This window comes from Gossypium hirsutum, chromosome D06, assembly GCF_007990345.1.
Source record: "Gossypium hirsutum isolate 1008001.06 chromosome D06, Gossypium_hirsutum_v2.1, whole genome shotgun sequence".
Classification (NCBI taxonomy): Eukaryota; Viridiplantae; Streptophyta; class Magnoliopsida; order Malvales; family Malvaceae; genus Gossypium; species Gossypium hirsutum.
The window spans coordinates 37,867,075-37,889,906 of NC_053442.1; the positions used below are offsets into that span (position 1 = coordinate 37,867,075).

General features: G+C 34.5%; 1 protein-coding gene across 7 annotated transcripts; it reads right to left on the reverse strand.

The window, feature by feature from the left end:
* Positions 1-474: 474 nt before the first annotated feature.
* LOC107902039 (uncharacterized) lies at positions 475-21,127 on the reverse strand. Of its 7 annotated transcripts, none has more exons than XR_001685576.2 (23): positions 20,800-21,036; positions 19,323-19,707; positions 18,381-18,494; positions 18,213-18,292; positions 17,788-17,934; positions 17,548-17,696; positions 17,337-17,467; positions 17,123-17,245; positions 16,931-17,004; positions 15,815-16,402; positions 15,568-15,679; positions 15,291-15,428; positions 14,689-15,018; positions 14,037-14,310; positions 12,324-13,573; positions 10,675-11,074; positions 9,615-10,546; positions 9,462-9,527; positions 9,237-9,362; positions 2,555-2,799; positions 1,268-2,445; positions 956-1,068; positions 475-847 (listed from the first exon to the last, which is right to left on the reverse strand). XR_001685576.2 is itself a non-coding variant. In XM_016828278.2 (23 exons), exons 1-23 carry the CDS (start codon positions 20,925-20,927, stop codon positions 837-839), a joined length of 7,089 nt encoding a protein of 2,362 aa, XP_016683767.2. In that variant the 5' UTR covers positions 20,928-21,036; the 3' UTR covers positions 475-836. The 7 variants fall into 7 exon arrangements, 5 of the variants coding, with proteins under 5 accessions (XP_016683767.2, XP_016683766.2, XP_016683768.2 ...); XM_016828278.2 differs by having other exon boundaries at positions 1,273-2,445; XM_016828277.2 differs by having other exon boundaries at positions 475-1,068; positions 1,273-2,445; positions 20,800-21,127.
* Positions 21,128-22,832: the final 1,705 nt, after the last annotated feature.

Sequence of the window (22,832 nt, forward strand, 5' to 3'; positions counted from 1 at the left end):
AAAATGAACAAACATCATCCTCGGAGAAAATTAGTGGGATGAAAACTTTACCTGACCTATAGTGACATCCTTGATCATCCCAACTCTACAACCATCCACAAAGAGGTCATTGACAATCCGCAACTAAGACAAGAAGCTAGAAGATGGGCTATTTGTGCATCAAAGACCTATATTAGTTTCTCGACTCTAGTATCATGACATTATCCTTCTTTGCTATGTACCAAAAATAAATGAACCAAACTCCAAAAGAAAGCTTAAGTTTTCAGGAGTAAAATACTTAAAACAAATTATAATGTACGTATGAGCAAAGCACATGGTTGATCTGATTTCAGTTAAACGTACAGGTTGTCCGAACCACACATGTAGACTACAACAATACAGATATATTATTACGTGCAAATTTTCAAGGCCATTTTTCTTTTTGATTGCATATATATATACATGCCATGTTAGAAACCAAGTTTACTATTTGTATATGATCAATTTGTCGAAAGCCCTTTTAAAGAATTCTAACATTACATATTACACATAATTTCTTTACAACGAAGCCTCATTCATATTAACACCTTCAACAAGAAACAAGATGAAAAATATCAAGCAAAAGGTGGGTCGCCAAAATTTAATCTTTAATCTATAAAAGCTACTGTGAACACGAATTTTCCTTCTTAAGATCTGTTTTGGAGAGTTTCAATTATGATTTGTGAGCTATCCATCAACTACAGAAACCAAGACACTTATCAAGTATTCTTCCCAAAAGACGAGAGGAATGCCTGTTAATTTCACCCCGTATTCCCACAATGGCTGCAAACTCAGCAACTTTCTTGCTTCTTTACAACTTAGAAAGATGCTGATAAACACAAGCTCCATTTAAATTCACGGAAGCTAGAACCCAGTTTTAGATCAAATAATTATTATAGGAAAAGCAGAGAATGTAGCCACTTTCTTCCGTTTCTACCTGTGTATATAAGAAAGACGGCAGCAGTCAATTGAAGCTCAAAGAATATCTCCTGAACTGAGCCCTTGATGAATCTGATGGCGTGGTGCCCTTGTTTTAGGAATTTGGTGGACCTGTAAGCACAAAATAGAGAATATCAAAATCACCCATATAAATCATGCTTGGACCTCAAGCAGAAATGTTTCAATGAAATAAAAATGAATTAGCATTTCAATCAACCATGGCAATTGGCAGGTACATTGCTTACAGTGTAACCACAACCAGCTAAAACATAAATCAGGAGTTGCATTGGGCAGTGAAGCAGTGGTTAACCTTTCCTTTTCTTTGGTGGTTTGAAGCTGCCGCTTGCAACTGAAGGTGGGACAATTGACCTTTCTTGGTGCAACTTTTTGGATGATTGTTCGGACTTTTTTGAAGGAATTAGACCAGAGAAAAGAATAGCATCAACAGCTTCCCGTTGCTGTTTCCGTTTCAGAAATAAATTCTGAGAAGTGGCAACCTCCTTAGGATCTCTACCACCTTTATTTGATTCTCTCTCTTCATTGTTGCCATCAGGTCGGGGGGTAGAAACATTTGAACTTTGCTCCTGCACAGAAGATTTCTTACTCTCTTTTGACATCTTATTTTTGCCACTACGACCCACTTCTTGTCCACCATTGTCATTTTTGCTTCTCTGGTTTTCCCCCATTTTGGCTTTTACTTCACTACCCTCTTTTTCTTGGCTTCCACTAGAGATAAGAAGTTTCTCTGGAACCCTGGACTTCACTTTCTGCGGTCGTCTTCTATCATCATTTGCAGATGCAGACAAAATAGTCCTTCCAGGGGGAGGCTCACAATCATCTTTTGCTATTCTTTTGCTACGATGTTTATCTTTACTTTTCACAGAGTCAATGTCACCTCCAGCAGAAGACCAGTTACAGTCAGCCACACTGTCGATATGCTTTCTCTTCCCTTCAAACTTCAGCTTTTCCCGGCACTCATTATGTTTGGCAAGTTGGCCATCACCTCTGACCTTTTCAACATGCTTCATCTGACTCAGATGATTATCAGAACCTTCTGGAACAAGAGTCTTCCCAGTGTTTGTTCTAAAAGAGATACTGTAAGGCCTTTTAATTGATAGTACCAAATTTCTCTGCTTAGCATCCTTCACAAGAGCAGACCAATTACGGTCTGTCTGCAAAGTCCTTGTGTTGCCCAAAATCCAAAGAGAAAGCTTAGCTCTTGTCAAAGCAACATTCATCCGTCTCACATCAGCGACAAACCCAATACTACTGCTTGAACTTACGTCTTGAGAAGAACTTGATGCTCTAACAGTGGAAAACACTAATATATCCACCTCCCGGCCTTGAAAACCATCCACTGTGTTGAACTCTATATCATTAATAACAGAAGAACCAAACACACTAGAAAAGCGAGATCGCAAAAGTGAAAGCTGACACTTGTATGGAGTTATTATACCAATCTTGCAAACAACAAACTCTGACGGATACCTATATCCCAAAATAAATTAAATTCAGCAAGATGAATCATTCTACTATTCTAAAATCACATAAAACAAAGAAAAAAAAAACAAAAAGGAAAGGACAAAGAATAATTAACCTTTTCCTGAAAAATTTAAGCAGCTCGACTGCTGCATCAGCCTCACATTCATTATAAAGAGATAATGCACCAGAATTCTTTCCATGAAGCTCCAGACCATCAACAACATCATAAAACACATATGGGCCAAGGCCTTCAGTTCCATGAAATGACGCTGATTTGCTCAAGACTGTATCACCATTCAGCAACTTCTTGTCATAAAAGTGCAAAGAAGGAAATCGACATATCTCTGGATGCATCCTATACTGTAAACAGAAAGCTCTTAAGCAAAAGATTAATATGCCAAGTATTGCAAAGATTTTATGGAGCTGACACCATGCCCTCATGCAACAAAAAGTACCATATATAAAATACATGATAAGAATTAAAATTTCGTATAACACATACACAGTACTTCACCTTCCTCAATTAATTAAATTACTGTTGAAGTGATGAATTTTCAATTTACAGATCTCATTAAACAAAGTGCAATATATGCAATGAATACAAACATTGTACAAAAAGCATCAAGGTACGACCAAGAAAAAGAAGGCCGTACAAGAATGAATAGCATAAAGAAAGGAGGTAAAAGGAGGATTCCCTCTAGTTTATACAGTTCGATAAATAGACTACAAACCCTTCATAAAGATGGATTAATAACAGCTGAAAGGAAATTCACGACATACGTGCAAATGAGAATCTTCATAAAGACGGTTTATCATCAAAGAATACATAAAAGCTAGATAAATAACCGAAGAATACCATACAAAATACTAGAATGTAAATATATATTTTTTTTGGAAAGACTTCGTTGTAAATATCTAAATATACAGTGTTAGACAAACAAACTGGAGAACGGGTAAACTGATTTGTATCAAATAAGAGCAAGAATACAAAAAGTCTCTATTGCCTCTCATGGTTTCGTTCTTTAGAACATAATATTAAGCTAGGCAATGTGTTGCAATATGTTGTAACTATTTAAGAAGTGGATGAAAGCAAAGAATTAAATTTCAAGATAAACTCTGGTCAAACAACATTTTCAGAGAATCAAAGTAAAAGATAGAATTTGACACAGGAGCTTAAAATTAAAAATAAGTATATTTTATTATTTCAGTTTATTTTATTTAAAGTATTAGATATCTTTTTTGACAGCTAGGATTATTATTACTTGGGGGTTAAGTCTAGTATTATTAATTAAACTTTATTTGCAAGGAAGAGTAGAAACTTTGCTTACAAGGAAGTTTCCTATATATATTTTGTAAAAGAAGTTACAGCAGCAGACTTTTATTATTATTTCCTTGAATTTAATAAAGAAAACTAGAGATTTTTATAACCCTATGTTTCTAGAGTTCTAACTTCTTTCCTATTCGTTTGTTAAGCCCTAATTCTTTTTTAATTGCTACTGTTTTCTTCCCCAATCTACATCAATTTGGTATTAGAGCCTAATTAGATCCTAGGGTTTATATTAGGGTTTGCTATTAAGCCATGGTTGGACGCATTAGTGGTCGAGGAAGAACAAATCAGTGTCAAGAAACAGAATTGGCTGCACTATGACATGTGACTGAAGAATTGTAGTGTGCAGTTTATGCTTGGCTGTGACAGGAACAAAAAGGAACCTTGATGGAGATTCCAAAAGGTGCTCACAACCAGTTTGACATACTGGAAGGTAGTCTTGCTGATATATTTGACTTTGGTGATGAAGAAAACGTCCTTCATGAAGCTGGACCAACAAAGTTTGCGGTATGAGGTGGATTGAAGGAGCAGTTGATACATGCCCCTCAATTGAACGAGGGCGGAATCAATATTTAAGTTGTTGATTCTCTTTGCAAGATGCATGTAGAAGAGAAAGATTATGAAATGTTAGAACTGATCTATGATGAATATCCTGAAGAAAGTGAAGAAAATGAAGCGTATCCAATTAAAGGAAAATCTTTGTTTGTTTATATAATGACAGCCACAACCATAAAAGAAGGGGAGGATTGGAGGCGAATTGGAAATCTCCTAGACATGTCCTATGATGATTTTGGAGTAAAAACAATTAACCCTGTTTCCGTATGCAAATCAGATTCAGCCAAGAAAAAATTGTGTGAACTCAAGGAAAAGTTGGAAAGTTTGAAGGCAAGTCATAGTGCAAAATTGATACCGCCTTTTGAAGAAAAAATACCTGCAACCAAACATGAAAGTTGTTGCTGAAAATCGAGCTCCAATGGCTTCTAGAGGAAGTCCGCTGCTAGTGAATGAAATTCATGGAATAGGTTCTAATGAGGACTTTTTGTTGATAATTTCGCATGACTGTTTTCCTTGGCACCCAAACAACAATTATTTGTTTGAACCTCTTGGTCTAGTTGATTTTTTCTCTGAGAAAACTTTTAAGACTATAGATGGCATGTACAAATTGTTAGAAACATCAAGTGCATCTACGCGGATCATGAGTGCGGTGGGCAGACGACTCTAGACATTGCAAAACAGCATGCAGCTGTTGTAACAGCTACTTTAAACGCTGTAATTTCCTCTGGAACCTGCTCAAGAGAAACTAAAGATGGCAAACATGCTGGGTGTGAGAGCAAGGATATTGCTCACATGTCAAACAAGACATTGATTGAGGTAAACGACAAAAATTTAGATGGAAATCAGCTGTCGGTACACCAGCTCATGAAAAAGTTGCTTTAGCTTGTGATGTTCCACAAGAAAGAAAAATGTATGTTCTACTCAAGCTGGTGCAAGGGAATTAGACAACAGTGTGGAAAACAACAGATCTCTTGCAGTTACAGCCTTTGTTCAAAGAGTTAATTCTTTGAAACATGAGTGCAAAAACTATATTGGCTTAGAGAATCTTGCAAGTTCAAAACGGATTCCAAATAACAATTTAATCACAAAGAGAAAAAACGGAGGTTGATAGTACTCGCCCTCAGAATGCTGGTGACAAAAAAGATGTTTCTCAAGGAACTCTTACTTATGATGGTGATCAAACAGGTATGGTGGAGACTTTTATTAATGATTCTGAAATCAAAGAAGAAAGTCTTGGTATGACTGCTATAGATTCTGGAATTGAAGCGAAGCCTTCTTCGAAAGGGTATCTTAGAGCTTGTAATGGAAATAGTAGAAGTGTTGCTCTTAAAGATATTGCTGCAGGCACATTGGTTTTTGATATATTTGCTGCTTGTTTGAGTAGAGTATCCTTTGACAAGTATGACTTGATTTCTATAGTTAAGAGGTATTTCATAGCAGCTGTTGTTTCTAAAGGTTTCAAAGCTTTAGAAAACACAATCTTGGAGGTAGTTCTTTGGTGGAATGCACAACTCTAGTCTATGGGACCATTACTTTGGACAAGACTTTGATAGACAATTGCAATCTGGAATTGGGTGGCATTGGAGCTAAGAGGAACTCTATGCCAGAACATGATCTCTCTATTGCATTGATATACAGTGTGTTCGGCAAGATTAGGTGCCATTGACTCATTTAAGCATGGATTTTGTCTTGGGATTACCAAAGACAACAAAGGGTTATGATTCAATCTTTGTTGTTGTGAACCGTTTCTCGAAAATGGCACATTTCATTCCTTATTCTAAAACTTCTGATGCAACTCATACTGCTGAATTATTTTTCAAGTGGTAAGGCTACATGGTGTTCCTACACCTATAGTTTCCGATAGAGTTCTCAAGTTTGATGGACACTTTTGGAGGACTTTTTGGAAGAAAACGGGAACCCAATTGAAGTTTTTCAGCACTTGTCATCCACAAACAAATGGGCAAACTAAGGCTGTCAATCGATGTTTAGGAAATTTCCTTAGGTGTCTTGTTGGGAATTGTGAGAAGAGTTGGAATTTGATTACTCCTCAAGCTGAGTTAGCATCCAACAAGTCTGTGAATAGAACAATTAAAATGACACCTTTTGGAGCTTCCTATGGACTCAAACCTCAAACACGTTCTTGATTTAGTTCCTTTGCCATTTGGAACTAAGGTGAGTGATGACGGAGAAGCTTTTGCTGATCATATAAGACAAGTCCAAGAGGTGATGGCTGCCTTGAAAGCAAGCAATGAGGATTATGCTAATGAAGCTAATCTACATCATCGAATTAAGGAGTTTAAAAGAGAGACTTAGTTCTTGTACATTTGAGGCAAGAAAGGCTTCCAAAGGGTACTTAACACAAGCTGAAACCAAAGACGTTTGGGCCATGTAAGGTGTTGAAGAAAATAAGTTCGAATGCTTATGTGATTGAGCTGCCAACTGATTTGCTCAACAGCCCAGTTTTTAATGTTTGACTTATACTCTTTTAAGGGTTTTGATGGGAATGCTGCTGAAATTTCAGACCAAGTGCAGCAACTTCCCACGACTAGGCTGGAGGTTATCGAAGATGTGTTGGATGTTAAAAAGGTGAGGTCTAGAAGGGGTAACAAATATAGGAGGTTTCTGGTGAAATGGTTAGGCAACCCAGCTAGTAAAATTACTTGGATTGCAGAAGAAAAGCTGCAAAGAGTTAATCCAGAGATTTATGCTGAAGTTGTGAAGGTTTTTTCACCGGAGTTGAGTTTTCCAAGCCAAGGAGAATGACACAGGAGCTTAAAATTAAAAATAAATATATTTTATTATTTCAGTTTATAAAAAGTATTAGATATCTTTTTTGACAGCTAGGATTATTATTACTTGGGGGTTAAGTCTAGTATTATTAATTAAACTTTATTTGCAAGAGTAGAAACTTTGTTTACAAGGAAGTTTCCTATATATATATATTGTAATAGAAGTTGCAGCAGCAGACTTTTATTATTATTTCCTTGAATTTAATAAAGAAAACTAAAGTTTTTTATCACCCTAAGTTTCTAGAGTTCCAACTTCTTTCCTATTCGTTTGTTCAGCCCTAATTCTTTTTTAATTGCTACTGTTTTCTTCCCCAATCCACATCAGAATTAAGATGCAGTCACCATGTTTTAAACAATTGAGTTTATTCAAGAGAGAAATCAAGAAAAAGGGAAGGAAAAGGATTCTTTTTGGTTGGATTTACTACTTTCAATTTAGGTAGAGAGCTTAATAGTTAGTATGGCTCAGCCTGTCTAAGATAATAATCAAATAGGTTAGTCATTTTAAAGCCACAAAGAGATGTGTTAATCCTGTTAGTATTTCCTCAACACATTATTGGTCAGCATTAGTTCCATAATTAATCTGTTTCGATTTCACAAATTTTCAGTCTAGGAATTAGTTTATTATCAGCTATTAGGTTTTGGAGAAGCTTGTTTCGTCATGCCACTCAAAAGACATAGATGCTTAACGTGATAAGTGGAACTTAAAGGCCTCAATTTTTTTATTATAACAAGAACGTAATCTGTTCTGCTAACAGCATTCTTTCTTCCCCCATTGTTTTTCATTCTTTTCTAGATTTCACTAGATTGGCACAAGTGAGGTCAACTTAAGATATGCTTTGGAATTATTAAAACAATTTATCTTTAAAGTGCATCCTGCATTGATGCTGGGTGGACGTGAAGAACAAGACTATGAACCAACTGTGATAACAAGTTGGGCAATTCCAGCACATCAACTACATAACCACATTTCCAGAGGCACAGCTGATCTCAAACACTTCTGCAGGTTCTTGTTAGATGTTAGACATTATGTTAATTTGAAGACAGTCATCAAAGAGTAATTAAGTTGTTATGCTACCAGTATAAGCAATATTAGAAAACTCCAAGAGTTCCCACAAAGATGAAAATATAGAACCAAATGTCAAAGAAACATCAGATAAGCAAAGAAAAATTACATTTAAGAAAGCAAGCGAAAATGGTACATATTATTGCATAGGGAATCAAGACAAGTTAAAATAAACAGTACAGATGTGCAATTAGCAATCTGATCAAAAGAGATGATTATCAAAATAATGAGAATAAGGAGCACCCCCGTCAAGTCAGTCCAGACAAAAAAAATATAAAAGGCAGTATCAGAAATAGAGCCAGAGCCACCGTCAAACTAACACCCTTACAGACAAAGCACAACACATATGACCTTTGAAAATAATGTTAAGAATATGTAAACAAAAGTTCCCAATCATTTAGCAACATCAAATCTATATTCTTTTATATGCCAAGGAAACTTGACCTTAATATTCCTTAAAATGTGATCAATCTCATTTCGATATTAGATAAATTTAATCTTAACCTTAATTAACCTTAAGACATGACTACACTACTTCCGAGTGCTGATCTTTTTCACCTTGAGTAGAAATGGTACGTCATACAACTGGGAATAGAATTCCAGAGCAGAAAAGAATTTGAAGAAACGTCAAACCAAACTTCACAAATCATATAGCAACAGCTGACCTATGACTTTTTGTATCCATTAAACTCTTAACTTTACTAACCTTTAACATGATCACATTCATGGTAGGTCTTTTGTTTCATATCCAGAAAGCAGCCACTGTAAAAAAAATTATTATTTGTGCCACCACATTTGTCCCCCTAATGTGGCAAAAATATATTCGTTTAACTGTAATCTCATTTATGAATCAGTTGGTTTACCCATAAATTAATAGACTCCACCATTGAATTTGTCCAAAGACAAGGAGTATGAATGTCTGAGATTAAAAAAAAGGTGGTGCAAGTATCATGACTCGTGTAGAAATGGTACAAATGGAAGATAGTAAAAAAGATTACAAAAAAAACAAAGGGCTTTATGTTTAGACACTAAGCAAGGAATAAGCAATTGCAGTGAAGGCTACCTGTTCAGTAAGCATAACAACAGGATGACCAGCTCTTTGTAAACGCTCAAACATGCTGCATTCATACATATATTTGCTCGCAACATTAGAGAGAACTGTTGCAGGAAGCTGCTTTGGATCACCAACCTTTAGGAAAGACTCTTTACTTCAGTGTTGATTCTCAAGTTCAGAAAATACAATGCTAAAGACAATTAAGTAGTTAGTTCTTAGTATTTTGGCCCATACCATGATACATTTTGTCCCTCTTGACTTTAAAAGCTGAAGAGGAATCAAAGTAGCTGGTTCCAAAGCCTGCAATGACAATTTCAAACCTTAAAACAAAGAGAAAGCAACAATAACAGAAACAAAATGGAAGCATTGCAAAAAGGGGGCAATTACTTGAGCAGCTTCATCAATCACAACAGCATCAAAAAGAGTATGTTCAGATGGATTGCCAAACTTAAAACTTGATATGGTTTCAGCACATACACCATAGAGATCTCCACCACAACCACTTAATGTTGTAACGATTATTTCAGCTTCCTTTAAAATAGACTTCCGCAGTTTATGTCTTAATGCTTTGGTTTCCTCATTAGTCTTCTTCTCTTGTGCCTGAGCAGCACTAAGATCTTTATAAATTTGTTTCTTTTGCTCATACAATCGTTGTAGCTTAGCCTCTAATTCCGGACCAGCCATTTCTTTTACATCCATTTCCTTATTAGATCCTTCTGATGTTTTCTTTATGCTTGAATTGCCATCCCTTATGTTTGCACGCTTGGTTTCGCAGAATCTGATGTTTTCGACTACCTTCTCTAGATTAGAACGCAGTACTGTAGAAGATGACTCCATACTTAAATCATTTCTAGCATCATTTGTATGCATTTTCTCTTCTGCCAACCGATGATCAACAAGTGTATCAATATAGAAAGGTAGTGAATTTGGATGAACTGTTTTTGCATTCCCAACCCGTACAAGATACGGTTTGTACCTCTTCCCATCTCTCCCATATAGACCTTCACTAGATATTCTTGACACCAGCTCATCAACTGCAGCATTTGACTGAGCACAAATTAACACCCTTCCTCTTGTAGAACTTTCTATTGACTTTTTTGATCTTTCAACATCTTCATTTAATTGTCTAGCCAGGGCAGCATCCTGCCAAGCTCTTGCAATGGCAGTGGCCTCACTTACTCGTGCATTTGAATTGGTGGAAGAATTATGGCATTGTCTCAAATAACCACTCTGAGAATTCTCTGATTCATTTGTTCTCCGTTGAAAGGAAGCTAGCAAAACACCAACCATGGCCACAATAGTTCGGGTCTTTCCAGTCCCTATTGAATCAAGCAAGAAGCTCTAAATACAGAATATGTTTATGGTTTGCTACTGATTGAAACATTATCTAATATAACAATATACTAAAAGTAAAAACTAAAGTAGAAGCCAAAACAATAGAGCCTACCTGGAGGACCCTGAATAAGAGACAATTCAAAATCTTTCTTTATCTTCTGTGATCCAACAGCAACATTCAAGGCTTGCAGTTGGCTATCATTGAAGGATGACCTCAGTAATTGCTGCAGGGGCTGGGATAGCTTACTGAAATCTAGTGTTGGTTTATACGAGATGGTAGGATCACTGACAGGGTTTAAAATGGCAGGAAGCAAGGGGATATCCTTTATTGATGACAGTGCATGAAATTCTCGGATCTGGGGTGTAATGCTCATGATACGACTGGCATGCCATTTACTACGTTCAAGAAGCTGCCTCCTAGCTTGATTCAAACGTATTGAGCCATTCTGAAGATAAAACCGAATCAGCAGCATACTTGACTTCCTTTTATTGTCTCTCTCACGTCTTTCCACCTGTAGACAGGGAAGTTGCTTTGGTGAAATATGGACAGTAAATTTTTAAATCTTTTCAATTTAAAGAAAAATAAATTACACCAACCAATGACAAAGTGACATTACTTTATTAAAGCTATGGGAAATCAAATCTTTTTCAATTTAACCTCAGCAATTATAGAAAAGTAAATAAATAGGTTGCTAGGTGTTTAAGCAAATGAGAAGAAAATTCAGCACAATGATACAGATCAAAAGTCAGGAAAAGTCCTCCAAATAAATTCAGGAGAATCAACCATAAAAAAATATGCAGATTCATTTGAGGATCTTGGACCACACAAAAACACCCCTCAGAACAGGTTTCGACAACATGAACCCTCAAGCAACTTTTCCACCAGATTAGATTAAAACAAGTGGTAATGCTAGCAAGTTGCCATAGAAGCCAGGTTACAGAAGATAAAATTTTAGATGTTTTCAAGACCAAACGACTAAAATATTAGTGAAGGTAGAGAGAAGCAATGAACAATCAGTTGATCTTTCTAAGTGGAAATTACTAAATAAAAAGATATTTTTACTTTTGGCAGTTATACAAATTTAGTAACTTCGGCATTAACTTGGGCAACAATAGATTAACCTTCATAATTTTGGGTTAAAACCCTCAAAGTTATTCAAACTCATTGCACTCTCTAAGACTTCATAATAATTAAATTTACAAATCATCAATCAGTATTTATTTACCACTGAAATCGACAGTTCAAAACCATATTTAACAGAACAGTTGACTAAAGAAGTCAACTAACATGTCATCTTCACCACCATGCAAGCATACTTAACCGACTACTGTAAGTTTAGGTTTTACACTTAAAATTATTGGCTTAACTGTTGCACTCCTATAGGAGCATCCTGATCATTTTTAATAACAAAACATAAACATTAAACAAATAATAAACCACTTTTAGAATCAAATATCTAAAGTAACATAAAATATTATTAAGCAAAAGCTAATAGAAAAAGTTACTTCCAGTCAATAACTAAATAGGATAAACAAACAGTTAATGATGCACAGCAGTTTTGTTCCGTTGGATGTTCAAGGTCAAGAGTAATAAATTAAAAAGAGTTATATATATACACACAAACAAAAGAAATTTGCCTGAAAAAAGGGTCAAAAGGTCTTGCAGAAAAATGAATTAAAAAAATATACAAGTGAGAGAAAACACTGCAATCAGAACAGGAATGATACGATCCCAGTAAATAGTATATTAGCACAAAATACCTTTCCAACCATATGAACATCATGGGAGGTACTTTTTGGAAGATCTTTAGTGAGTAAAACAAGGTCATTCTCTGACAAACTTTTAGATGCTGTAGAATCATCAATATCATAGACAAATCGAACAAGATGGAAATCATCAACCCTCTCAACTGACAGCACAGATATACTGCCACAGTGCATCTCCTCCCATGAAGACATCTCCAGAAAGGAACTATACAGTTGTGCCTTAAATTCCTCCAAAACCAAAGGCCGAAAAATGTTTACATACTGTTCAGGCGAGTGGAATGACACAGGGACCTCCTTTAATTTGTTAACGGTGCGACTCTCATCATCTTTTGCATATGCTAATCTCACTGTTACAAAGAAATCTACTTCTAGTATTGGCCTGTACCAGTCATCCAGTCTTGGAGGCTTGAACCTTTTAACCTGAGCTTCCGGCCTGTGTAGGCTAGATCTATTTTCAAAAGGTGATCTAAGTTGAATGACTTGCCTTTTAGGAGCAACAGGACCAGACTTTGCAAGAAGTGATGGCTGTACGGTTACAGTTCTGAAAGCAGCCTCCAACGGATCATCTGCAGCAACTACCTCCCTCAAAATTGTATCTTTGGTTCCAAAATTTATTTTTTTGCAACCTTGATTAATACTGTTTAATTTAACAGATTCATCAAACTTGTTCTCCTGATCAACTTTACTCTGAGATGAAATAACACTACTTCTGGAGTTGGAGCTTATTTCTTTCCTCTCACTATCAGGGCTTTTTGGTTTGGGACAATGTGGTGGCTTGACTCTTGATTTCTCAGGTTTCTGTGTCTGAGAAACAAGGGAATCTTTTTTCATGGGAGACTCAAGTAGATCCGCTGAAGTATCAGTACCAGTGCCATGGACAACCTTCTTGGCATGGTAAGTTTCTGAAGCTTGCTCATCAGTAGAAGGAAATTCCACCTGGCCATGCAACATTTGATGACCTGACTTACTAGATGCAATATGTTTCTCCTTCTCATCATCGGAAATAACAATCAGATTACTTTCATTCATTTTTTTTTCTGATTTTAAGGAATCGAAAACTTTTACATCCATTCCAGTAGAAGGAAGCTGCACATCAGCTGCAGGGTACCTTCCCTCAACAGATGCTCCAGAAAACAATTTTTTTGACCTTAAGGTTGAATGTCCAATAGCACAAGAAACTTCTTTAGATAATGTAACACAAAGTCGTGATACTTGTTCTATCAATTCATCCATGTCAACAGCATCTACATTGAAAAAGCATATAACACATGAATAATACCTAGCAATAGACCAATATTGATCACATGAACAACAAAAAGGGAAAAAATGAGAATAAAAATACAATTAACCGAAGTAGCACCCAGGAACTTACATCTATAAGAAGAAGAATTTATATTAAAATGTAGTACAATTTGTATAGTCACAATCTAAACAAAAATGAATTTTATGGTTGGTTACATTCAAATTCATAAATTGTTGGATTTTGAATGAGTAGTGAATTTAAAAAATTATCATACAAAAAAAAAGAGTGGACTTTGAATGCTATCTTTGCACACTTGTTCAAATAAAAATGTACATTTAATCTCTACTAATTCTTACATAGCTATATGGATCCTTACAGTTTGTATAAACTCCAAATTAAATATGCAAACAATTTTTTTATCCAAATGAAACATAAAAAATTAAAAGACAGTAAGCCGAACTTACCGCTTGAAATAAGATTTTCAACAGCCCCAACCATCAACAGAGAACTATCACTCCTTAATAGCTTGATTACATTCAGCAAAGATATTACAGCCTTTTTCCAATAGACAACAATGACCTTAAGTTGAGACTTTCCCCAGTCCATAAGATCATGAAGCCATTTGAAATCCACTAAATTCCCTAATGCTACTTTAGAATCTCCAAACAAACTAACAAGTGACGGACTGAGTCTTCCAAATAGAACAGGGAGGATCTCAAGCACACGAACACAAGTCATCTGAAAAGGAAGCAAATAATATCAACTATGCCTGCTAAATGGAGCTATTAAACAGAAATTTAATGCTTTTATTACCTGTACACAAGAATAATGACAGTCTCTTCTATAATTTGATAGCAGCAAAAGACTAGCCAACAATGCATGTGCAAAGGCAAATATACAAACAGATGGGGAGGCATTAATGCACATTCAAAAGCATTGTATGACGAGGTCATACAAAGTGAATTTGTAAGACCCAAAAAGTTAGTCCAGAAGGGACTAATTAACTCTCTTCAGATGCGTCCATAACAGCAATTAAATGTAAAATGCACTTCCAAAATATAATCAAGAATTTGCAAAAAGAAAAACAAAAATGCAATGAAAATCAAAGGATGATACCTGACAAAGACTGTAATTAACAAATGCTTTCCCTTCTACCAAGCACTTGCATAAGGCTGGCCACACAATTTCTGACAATGAGTAACAGAAATTTTCCCTTAATTTTGGGTCAACACGGGAGTAATTTCTGCCCATGTTTGCAGGCAAAGCATCAAACAATGGCTGCTTAAGAAATCCACCCTGAGAAGAGTACATCATGATATTTGAGGCATTGGAAGAATCTTCTGCTACTTCTGAATTAGGCAAGTCCTCATCTTTAAGTAATTTGCATAGAACAAAGAAAAAGTGGTGCAAAGTCTGAAATTTTAATAAAACAGAATCTAACTGGACCTGGAGAGTGCAAGAAAAAGACATCAGAATATGCCTGACCTTTATGCAGAAGTAGCAACATCATTGAATCACTAATGTGCTGTAAATCTACAGTAGCAGAACATCAATGATATTGCAAAAAAAAGCCCTTGTTCAGGAATGTCCTTTAATCTAGAGTACTATAAGCTGAGAGCATAATCAGTTTGTGCCAACAACATTAGATAAACAAGAAAATATAGCTAAATGCTCACTGTGCTTCTTTTAAGAGCTACTGCAACAGGAGTAACACTTACAAGTCTCAAGGCATGCCTCAAGCCCAAATAAACAGCAGATAGAGAAAGAATGTCAGAGCAAAGAAACTTCAAGCCACAACCAAGACCCCGTGTATTTGAAACTTGTTCCAAGATACACTTGCCAAACTGCCTCACATTCTGCATCAGAAAAAACAAGAACAAAAGTTTATGCACAAATCCTGAGAGACCAACCACAGCAAACTTTTTTCATCACTTGATCTATATCATAAAGGCAATACAAGTTAATTTATGAGATCTAGACAACAATTAGACATACATCATTTGGGTCCACAAGTGAGAGGATCAAGCTTTCACCCATCCTAGGTTCCCAAGACCACTGCTTTCGAAGTTCCCCTTGCCCCATTCGAATCAAAAAATGTGCAGTTAACCTGTCAAAGAGCATCCAGTATTGTAAATTGCATTTAACTTGATATGTGGGTTTCTCATTAGAGACAAATTGAAAACATATAACAGATTTTGCTATAAAGTAAAAGATGTAGACAAAGAAGATACATGCTAAGAACCTGTTGAAAGTCTTTATCAAAGGAAGACACATTGTTGACAACCTCATTGAGTTTTTAGATTCCTTCCCCCCTCCATCATCAGAACCAGTTGGTATCTTCCATCCAAATGTACTTGAGATTTCTGCAGCGGAGGATGAAAGCCAACCTCTAATATCAAGGGCCATTTCAGCACTATTCTCAGGTTCTATCATAGGGAAACGAGATCGAGCCCATAATACAGCCTTGGAAAATGATATTGGGAAAACTGAAGGATCAATATCAACAAGAACATCAATCCACAACATAGGAATAGACATCCATTCTCTATACTCTGGAGAAGTAATTTGGCTCTGAGTGCTAAATTCACTCCAACAACCAGTATCGCTATCTTCAACATACTGAGTAAATGGAAGCTTATTATGTCCTTCCTCGTCATCTAACTCAATAGAAGAGTTTTTAGCAATACTTGTAGCTATGCAACAATTCAGCATTGAAGTTATCAAGGCAGCGGCATCAGACACTAGAATCGTTTGTATGAGATCAAAGGCAGGCTGGCGCAGGGAACTGTAGAGTGAAGAATCCTTCAAAGAAGACACAAGAGAAGGACCCCTGTCCAGCATGATTGCTGAAATATCAGTCATAAATTTGTTTCTTTGCAAACTCCCTCAATATGAAGCAAAGAGTTCTGCATAAATATATGTCAGTACAGTATGTCCTTTAGCTAGATTACTAAATGCCCTAAGAATAAGTACCAAGACAGCAAGCTTTACAGCACAAACTTTTCCTTCAGTAAAAGAGGGGATATTTGGTTTCAGAACAGACAGACACTTAGAGAGAGCACTCCCATCTATTGCTGCTAGAAAAATTGAACTTCCAAATATTTATCCATGGCAAACAATAACTAAGGTCAAACTTGTACAATAATAATGCTTTAGCTAATAGAAACGCCATTCTCTTCCACCAATATCCATGTTCATCCAATACCATCTTGGCCCTCAAACCCTCTCTCTGAGAAGTAACAACTCAGAATGGGAAAAACCAAAACACATTAAATAACAGCATTTCATCCATCCCCAAATATTGATTCCTAAAAAAGGTTTGAAAATGTACAGGATAATGATATTCAATAACACATACCACATATGAGCACATTCAAAAGGAGGGCATGGTGGATTCATCTTGTAGCCTCGATGTATGATAAGAAGAGCAATCTGAAAATAAAATCTTGTAATAAATTGCACAACAATAGAACCATTACAACAAAAAGAAAGAGAGAATAAGAAAGTACAAAGCATTTCCATCCACCATATTCCAGAATATAGTAAGGACCTTGCAGGCTGTTTTTCTCGTTAAAACACTGAAGTTAGTGCTCACAGGAACTTGGTGGAGAAGAAAATAAAGGAAATGCCTGCGTTGCTTTTCATGTTCCCCGTCTTGCAAAGCTTCAAGTGACTAAAATAAAATTTATCACACATCAGCAACTTTATAACAACTATATATGCTGCAAAGTTAACATCAACTGACAAGTAAGAAAAGAACGTGCCTGCAGAAATGGCAGGAAAAGATCAAAAATATCTTTATGCATCTTCTCATTTCTAGTGTGAAAACACTGACCCAACAACGTGTTGCGCATCACACTGGGAGATAATGTAGCCCTTAGCCAAAGCTTACAACCTTAAGAAAGTAGAAAAACATAATTAGCTATTTGGGGGAAAAGGCAAGAGAAAAGGAAAATGAAAAAAAAGGGCTCATACCAAGCATTTTGAAAAGTTCTCTCAAGCAACTAACAGCATGGGAAAATTCAGGTGAATCACCACTTATATGGTTGAGCACAATATCAAGAAAGATGGGATAGCGCTCCAGTATTCCCTCTTCAAAAGCTGGAGGTTCCAAGAACTCAAGCCTTCATCTCAAGAGAAAGAACATTACATTACAGAGAAAGAAGACAAAATAAAAAGTTATAGATGATCAAGAATTTAACCCTACTTCCTTACAAGGATGTAATCCCAAGCCATATGGGTAAGCGGTCCAGCTGTGCTCTTGGCCTTGAAGTCTCTAAAGGTGAAGGCAATACTTCATTCTCCAAAAAGCCAATGAACTTTTTAAGCAAAGGTTGCAAAGGTTCCAGATCCATTGCTCTCCTACATAAAGACAGAACAAGTATAAGGAAATAAAGTGTGATAAATTAAAATGATATAAACCTTGGTTTCCAGGAATGATGGATGAACATAAATGATTGGATAATTAAAGAAAAAAAAACTCACAGCGACAAGCAAAACATTACAGAATGCACCATGTACAATAAAAGAAAACAATATTTGAACCAAACAAAAGGGACAACAATTCCAGATGAGCATAATAATAAAACAATAACAGAAGGGGAAATCAACATACTAGCATTGGTACAAAGCAACAATACCTCATTTTTCCCATACATTTAGCTAAACGATGACCAACAGTCCGCACTCTTCTATTGAAAAAAAGCAATGCATAAACACCCTGACAAACATGTCTACTTGATGAGGTGGAGATCAAAATGAAAAACCACAGACAGAAAAGGTGCATAAAAAACTTTGCAGTGAAATACCAGAAACTGTTGCCCAGCCAAAGCCAATTCATGCATATCATCAACAGCTTCAATGAACTTTTCAAAATCTATAAACAAGGCCTGATCATCTAATAGGGTGGGAAACATCAAAACCTGTGAGCAATTAGACAGTAAACAAGAAGCAAGGAGAAGTCAGCAGGGCAAAACAAAATAAAAACTAATATACATATACGTGAGCTATCTAATCAGCTAGAGCCAACATACCGAATATGAGATAATTAACTCAGAAATTTTGATCACTAAAGGAACTCAGCAAATTTGATCAAACCCAACCTACTCCCATGTGTACCACTTTCTTTATATACTAACTTAAAAACAATGATAATAGGGGAAACAAAAACAACAACTAGATATTATGTTTCATAACCAACTCTTTAAATTATTTATGGAAAAGATAAGTTTCATTCAAGATAAGAACCTACAAAGAAACAATACCAAAGAAAGCGCAAAAACAACATAATGGTTTCCTAAGTGTTAGATATTGATATCTAAATCATCAATAAATCATCAGAATAGCATAAAAAATGTACAAAACGCAAATGCAATTAGAATAAACACCCCATGCTCATTGCCTAACTATAAGATAGGTATCGTGTTAAACAAAGCCCTCTTAACCACCAAAAAAATTTTGCAACTGGATGCGAGTAAAGATGAGAGGGAGACAGAAACTTAATCATCCACCAGGGACTAGATAAATTGACTGGTGTGCTCCATCTCTGTGCACTAATAATCATTTATCATTCACCACATACCTGCAGCTTGTTCTTACAATTAAGAAGATTTTAAAGCATAAACCAAAAAGAAAAACAAAAACAAAACTAAATAACAGTTTCACCTTATTCTAGTTAGCATGATGGCAAATTGTCAAATGCAAGTACCAAAAGATAATACATGAAAGTAGAAAAAGAAGAGTAATTATACCTCATACATGAGATTGACAACCTCGGCATTATCACATACAGGATCATACTCCTGCCGCACCAATCTTTCATTGATCTCTCTCAAATGTTGAGTCACCCTTTCTTCATCAAGGCTCCGCAACACATCAAGAAGGGGACCTATGGTACACAACTCATACTCCGTGATGTACATCTCCTGGGCTTGATGGTGCTGAGAAACACATTGAATGCAATGGCGCATTTCCTCAGAGATCCTCTTCCATAGAAGCCGTAGAGGGGAATCATTGCGGTCATCTTTAAAATAATTGTAGAAAGTTTCCAAGAGAGGACCCATTATATCCCATGAGCCACACCAAATGTGATTTTCCTTTGGTAAACTTATCAACACACTGAATGCATCAGCAAACCTGGCATACGAAAAAGGCCAAAGAAATCCCAGCTTTGTAAACTTATAAAGGCAACAAAGCCTATAGAACTGGAAAACTACAAACAATTTCCTCAACAAATAGGAAACCGAGAACAAAGAATTAATGAAGCTCAAAAGGAGAACCTTCACAGTGATAGCATGCAAGGAATTTAGTAACTAGATAAGTTCATCTATCAATGAAATTTTCAAAAGAAAACAAATAAATAGTCAATATTATAAACACATATACATAAAATGGAGAGAACCTCCAATGATTAAGGGGAAAAAAAAAGGGCTTCGAGAAAAGTTTTCCCAAAATATAAAACGACCTCAATAATATTGGCATCAATAATTCATACATAAGAGGAAAATCACATCGGCATGCACATAATAATTTATGGTGAATTTACTTTGCACGAGGTAATAATAAAACTGCACAGGAAAAGAAGTAATCAAGATCCGTCATCATTTTGGACAAGAAGGCAGTTATCTTCTTGACAGAAACAACTAAAGTACAATTGCTTTTAGAACTGAAAAACAAGAAGAGGAACAGCAACACATTCAAGTTCCATAGCAAAATTTTCCAAAATAAATTAGTCACGTAATTGGCCACAAAACTAAATGCCAATATCCAACATTTCTGAAACTTATAATCAAAACTTTTCAAATGCAAAACCAATCTACGGATATATATTCTTTTAACTTTCAAAACTTTTCAAATGCAAAACCAATCTACGAATATATATTCTTTTAACTTCCGTTTATTTAAATTATGGAAAGCAGAACTACAATGGTCAAGAATAAGCAATGCACCAGCTCTAACATAATTATTCTCACAATAGTTTCACAACCCAATGTGAACTTCAAGCAAAATTCCGTTTCCAGAGCTCTTCTCAATAACAAACAGTCAGTTCAGTAAAACAAAAACAACGAAAAATGTGACAATGTCAAAATCAAACTTATGGCATTTTACTAATTTTCTTTCATTTCGATATCAGCGGGAATGATCAGTAAAACGAATAATAAAAATAAATATCTTGAAGCAATTGCACAAGAAAATACGAGAGAGAAAAAAAGAAAAACGAAAAGAAACCATTCTTCCTTGCGCTTGTGAAGACGACGTCGCATAGAAGGATCAATATCGTCGCTTTCTTCTTCCTCTTCTTCGATGCCGCTCCATCGTTCCAACAACTCTCTTCTAGAAGCAACTTTCTTGGCCATTTTCAAACTACTTTTTCTTAATTGATAAAATATTAAACAAAAAACAATGGAGAATTGATATTGGCAAATAAGAAATATATGATTTTAGGGTTTTTCCATTTGCGAATGACTCGCTAAAGAAGACGTTGGTACATTTTATGATTTATATAGACATGAATGAAACGGCGTCGTTTAACTTAAGACTTTCGCGCCTCCCGGCACTAAGATTTTTCTTTTTCCTTTTAAATTAAGAGATGTTAGATAAAAGTAGAGTTCCCAGCTGGATTGCTTTCTATCGGTTAAAGCGTACTAGAAGTCCCTCTCCTATAGCAAGAAATTCATTTTAGATCATCTACTTAAAAATTACTATAGATTAATCTTTCATATTGTAAATTTTACACATAAAATTGATACGTGTATCATACTTAACTAATTCAATTCATAAAAAATCTAACCATAAAATAATCAACACATTGGCTAAAAAAATAATCCATGTCTTTTATAATCAAGGTAAAAATGGTCAATGTTGAAAAATTAAATTATCATAAATAATCAAGTTCGTAAGTGAAATAGCCACAAATGGAAAGTAGTCACAAATGGAAAATTCATGAGCTTTTTGGAAATGTGTTCTATGAGGTTTTTCAACAAAAGAATATTTTAAAGATACATAAATGTGATATGATATATTTTGTTCAAATTATCAACAATTTAATGACAAATTTTAGTGATGTAATTATCTAAATAAATTTTTAATATATAAAAATTAATTTGAAGCAATTTTTTAGTAAAGAGATTAAAATGAACTTTACATAGTACTCCTAGTAGACTTTGATTGTTTAATTCAAGCTTATTAATATATTAGATTATGTCACAATTATATTGTAGGTGAAATTTTTTTAGGGTAAACTGAAAAAAGATAGTTACTTAAAATATTAGCGTATTTTTACTTTGGTCATTTAGATTTAATTTTTTTATTTTAGTTACGGATGCTATCGAAATTTAATATTTTTTGTGTTAAATAGTTAACGGTTACCTTTTTTAATGTTATAATACAAAATTTAGCTTTCCAATGTTTACAAATTCTATCAATTTAATCCTAAATCTTAAAAATTCAACAAACTAACCATCAACTTTACACATTTTGTCAATTTATATATAAATGTATTGATAAATATTCATTTATTTTAATTATAATGATAAAATTGTTTAAATATTAATTTAGATTACAAAGGCATATTTTAAAAATTTCTTTAATTAATATCACAACAAAAAATATTATTAAAAAATACATTGAGTGAACATTAAAAATATAAATAAATATATTAAAACATTGAAAAATTCAAGTTAGTTGAAACATAAAAACAAATAAAATTACTCAATAAAAGCAAATTTGAAAAATGAAATGTGTAAGTAAGCAAGAAGAAGAAGAAAAAAGCATCTTTTAAAATGAAAGTTTAAATTTGAAAAAAAAGTTTTTATTACGTATAATATTTATAGAGTTAACGGTGAGTAATTAAATTTAAAAATAATTATGATTTAAATATTAATTTATAAATTTAAGAAATGATGATTTTAATATACTTATGATTTAAGATGTAATCTAATATATAATGAAAAATTGAATACAAATATATATATTACATAAAAAAAAAGAGATAATATATGTTTGATTATTTGAAAAATCTAATCAAATAGGTAATTTTTATTTTTTAAAATAAATTATGATATATATTTGATTATTTAATTCTAGATAATAAAACTTTGGTTTTAAATTTTAAAATTTAATTATTTAAATATATTATTTTAAATATTTGATTATTCAAATTTATTTTTTGCATTATATTATTAAGTTAATATAAATATATAATAATTATTCATAAAGTTGTTCGAAAATATGATAAAACCTAATGAATAACTCAATTATGT

What these genes read in the sequence shown, in the direction of transcription:
- LOC107902039 (XM_016828277.2), bottom strand. Translation starts at nt 20,927, where the DNA reads ATGGCCAAGAAAGTTGCTTCTAGAAGAGAGTTGTTGGAACGATGGAGC. An exon ending in TTAATTACAGTCTTTGTCAG is followed by an intron (nt 14,311 to 14,688) that starts GTATCATCCTTT and finishes CTTCCTTTTCAG; the next exon opens with ATGACTTGTGTTCGTGTGCT. An exon ending in TTGTTATGCTTACTGAACAG is followed by an intron (nt 2,800 to 9,236) that starts GTAGCCTTCACT and finishes TTCTGTTTACAG; the next exon opens with TATAGGATGCATCCAGAGAT.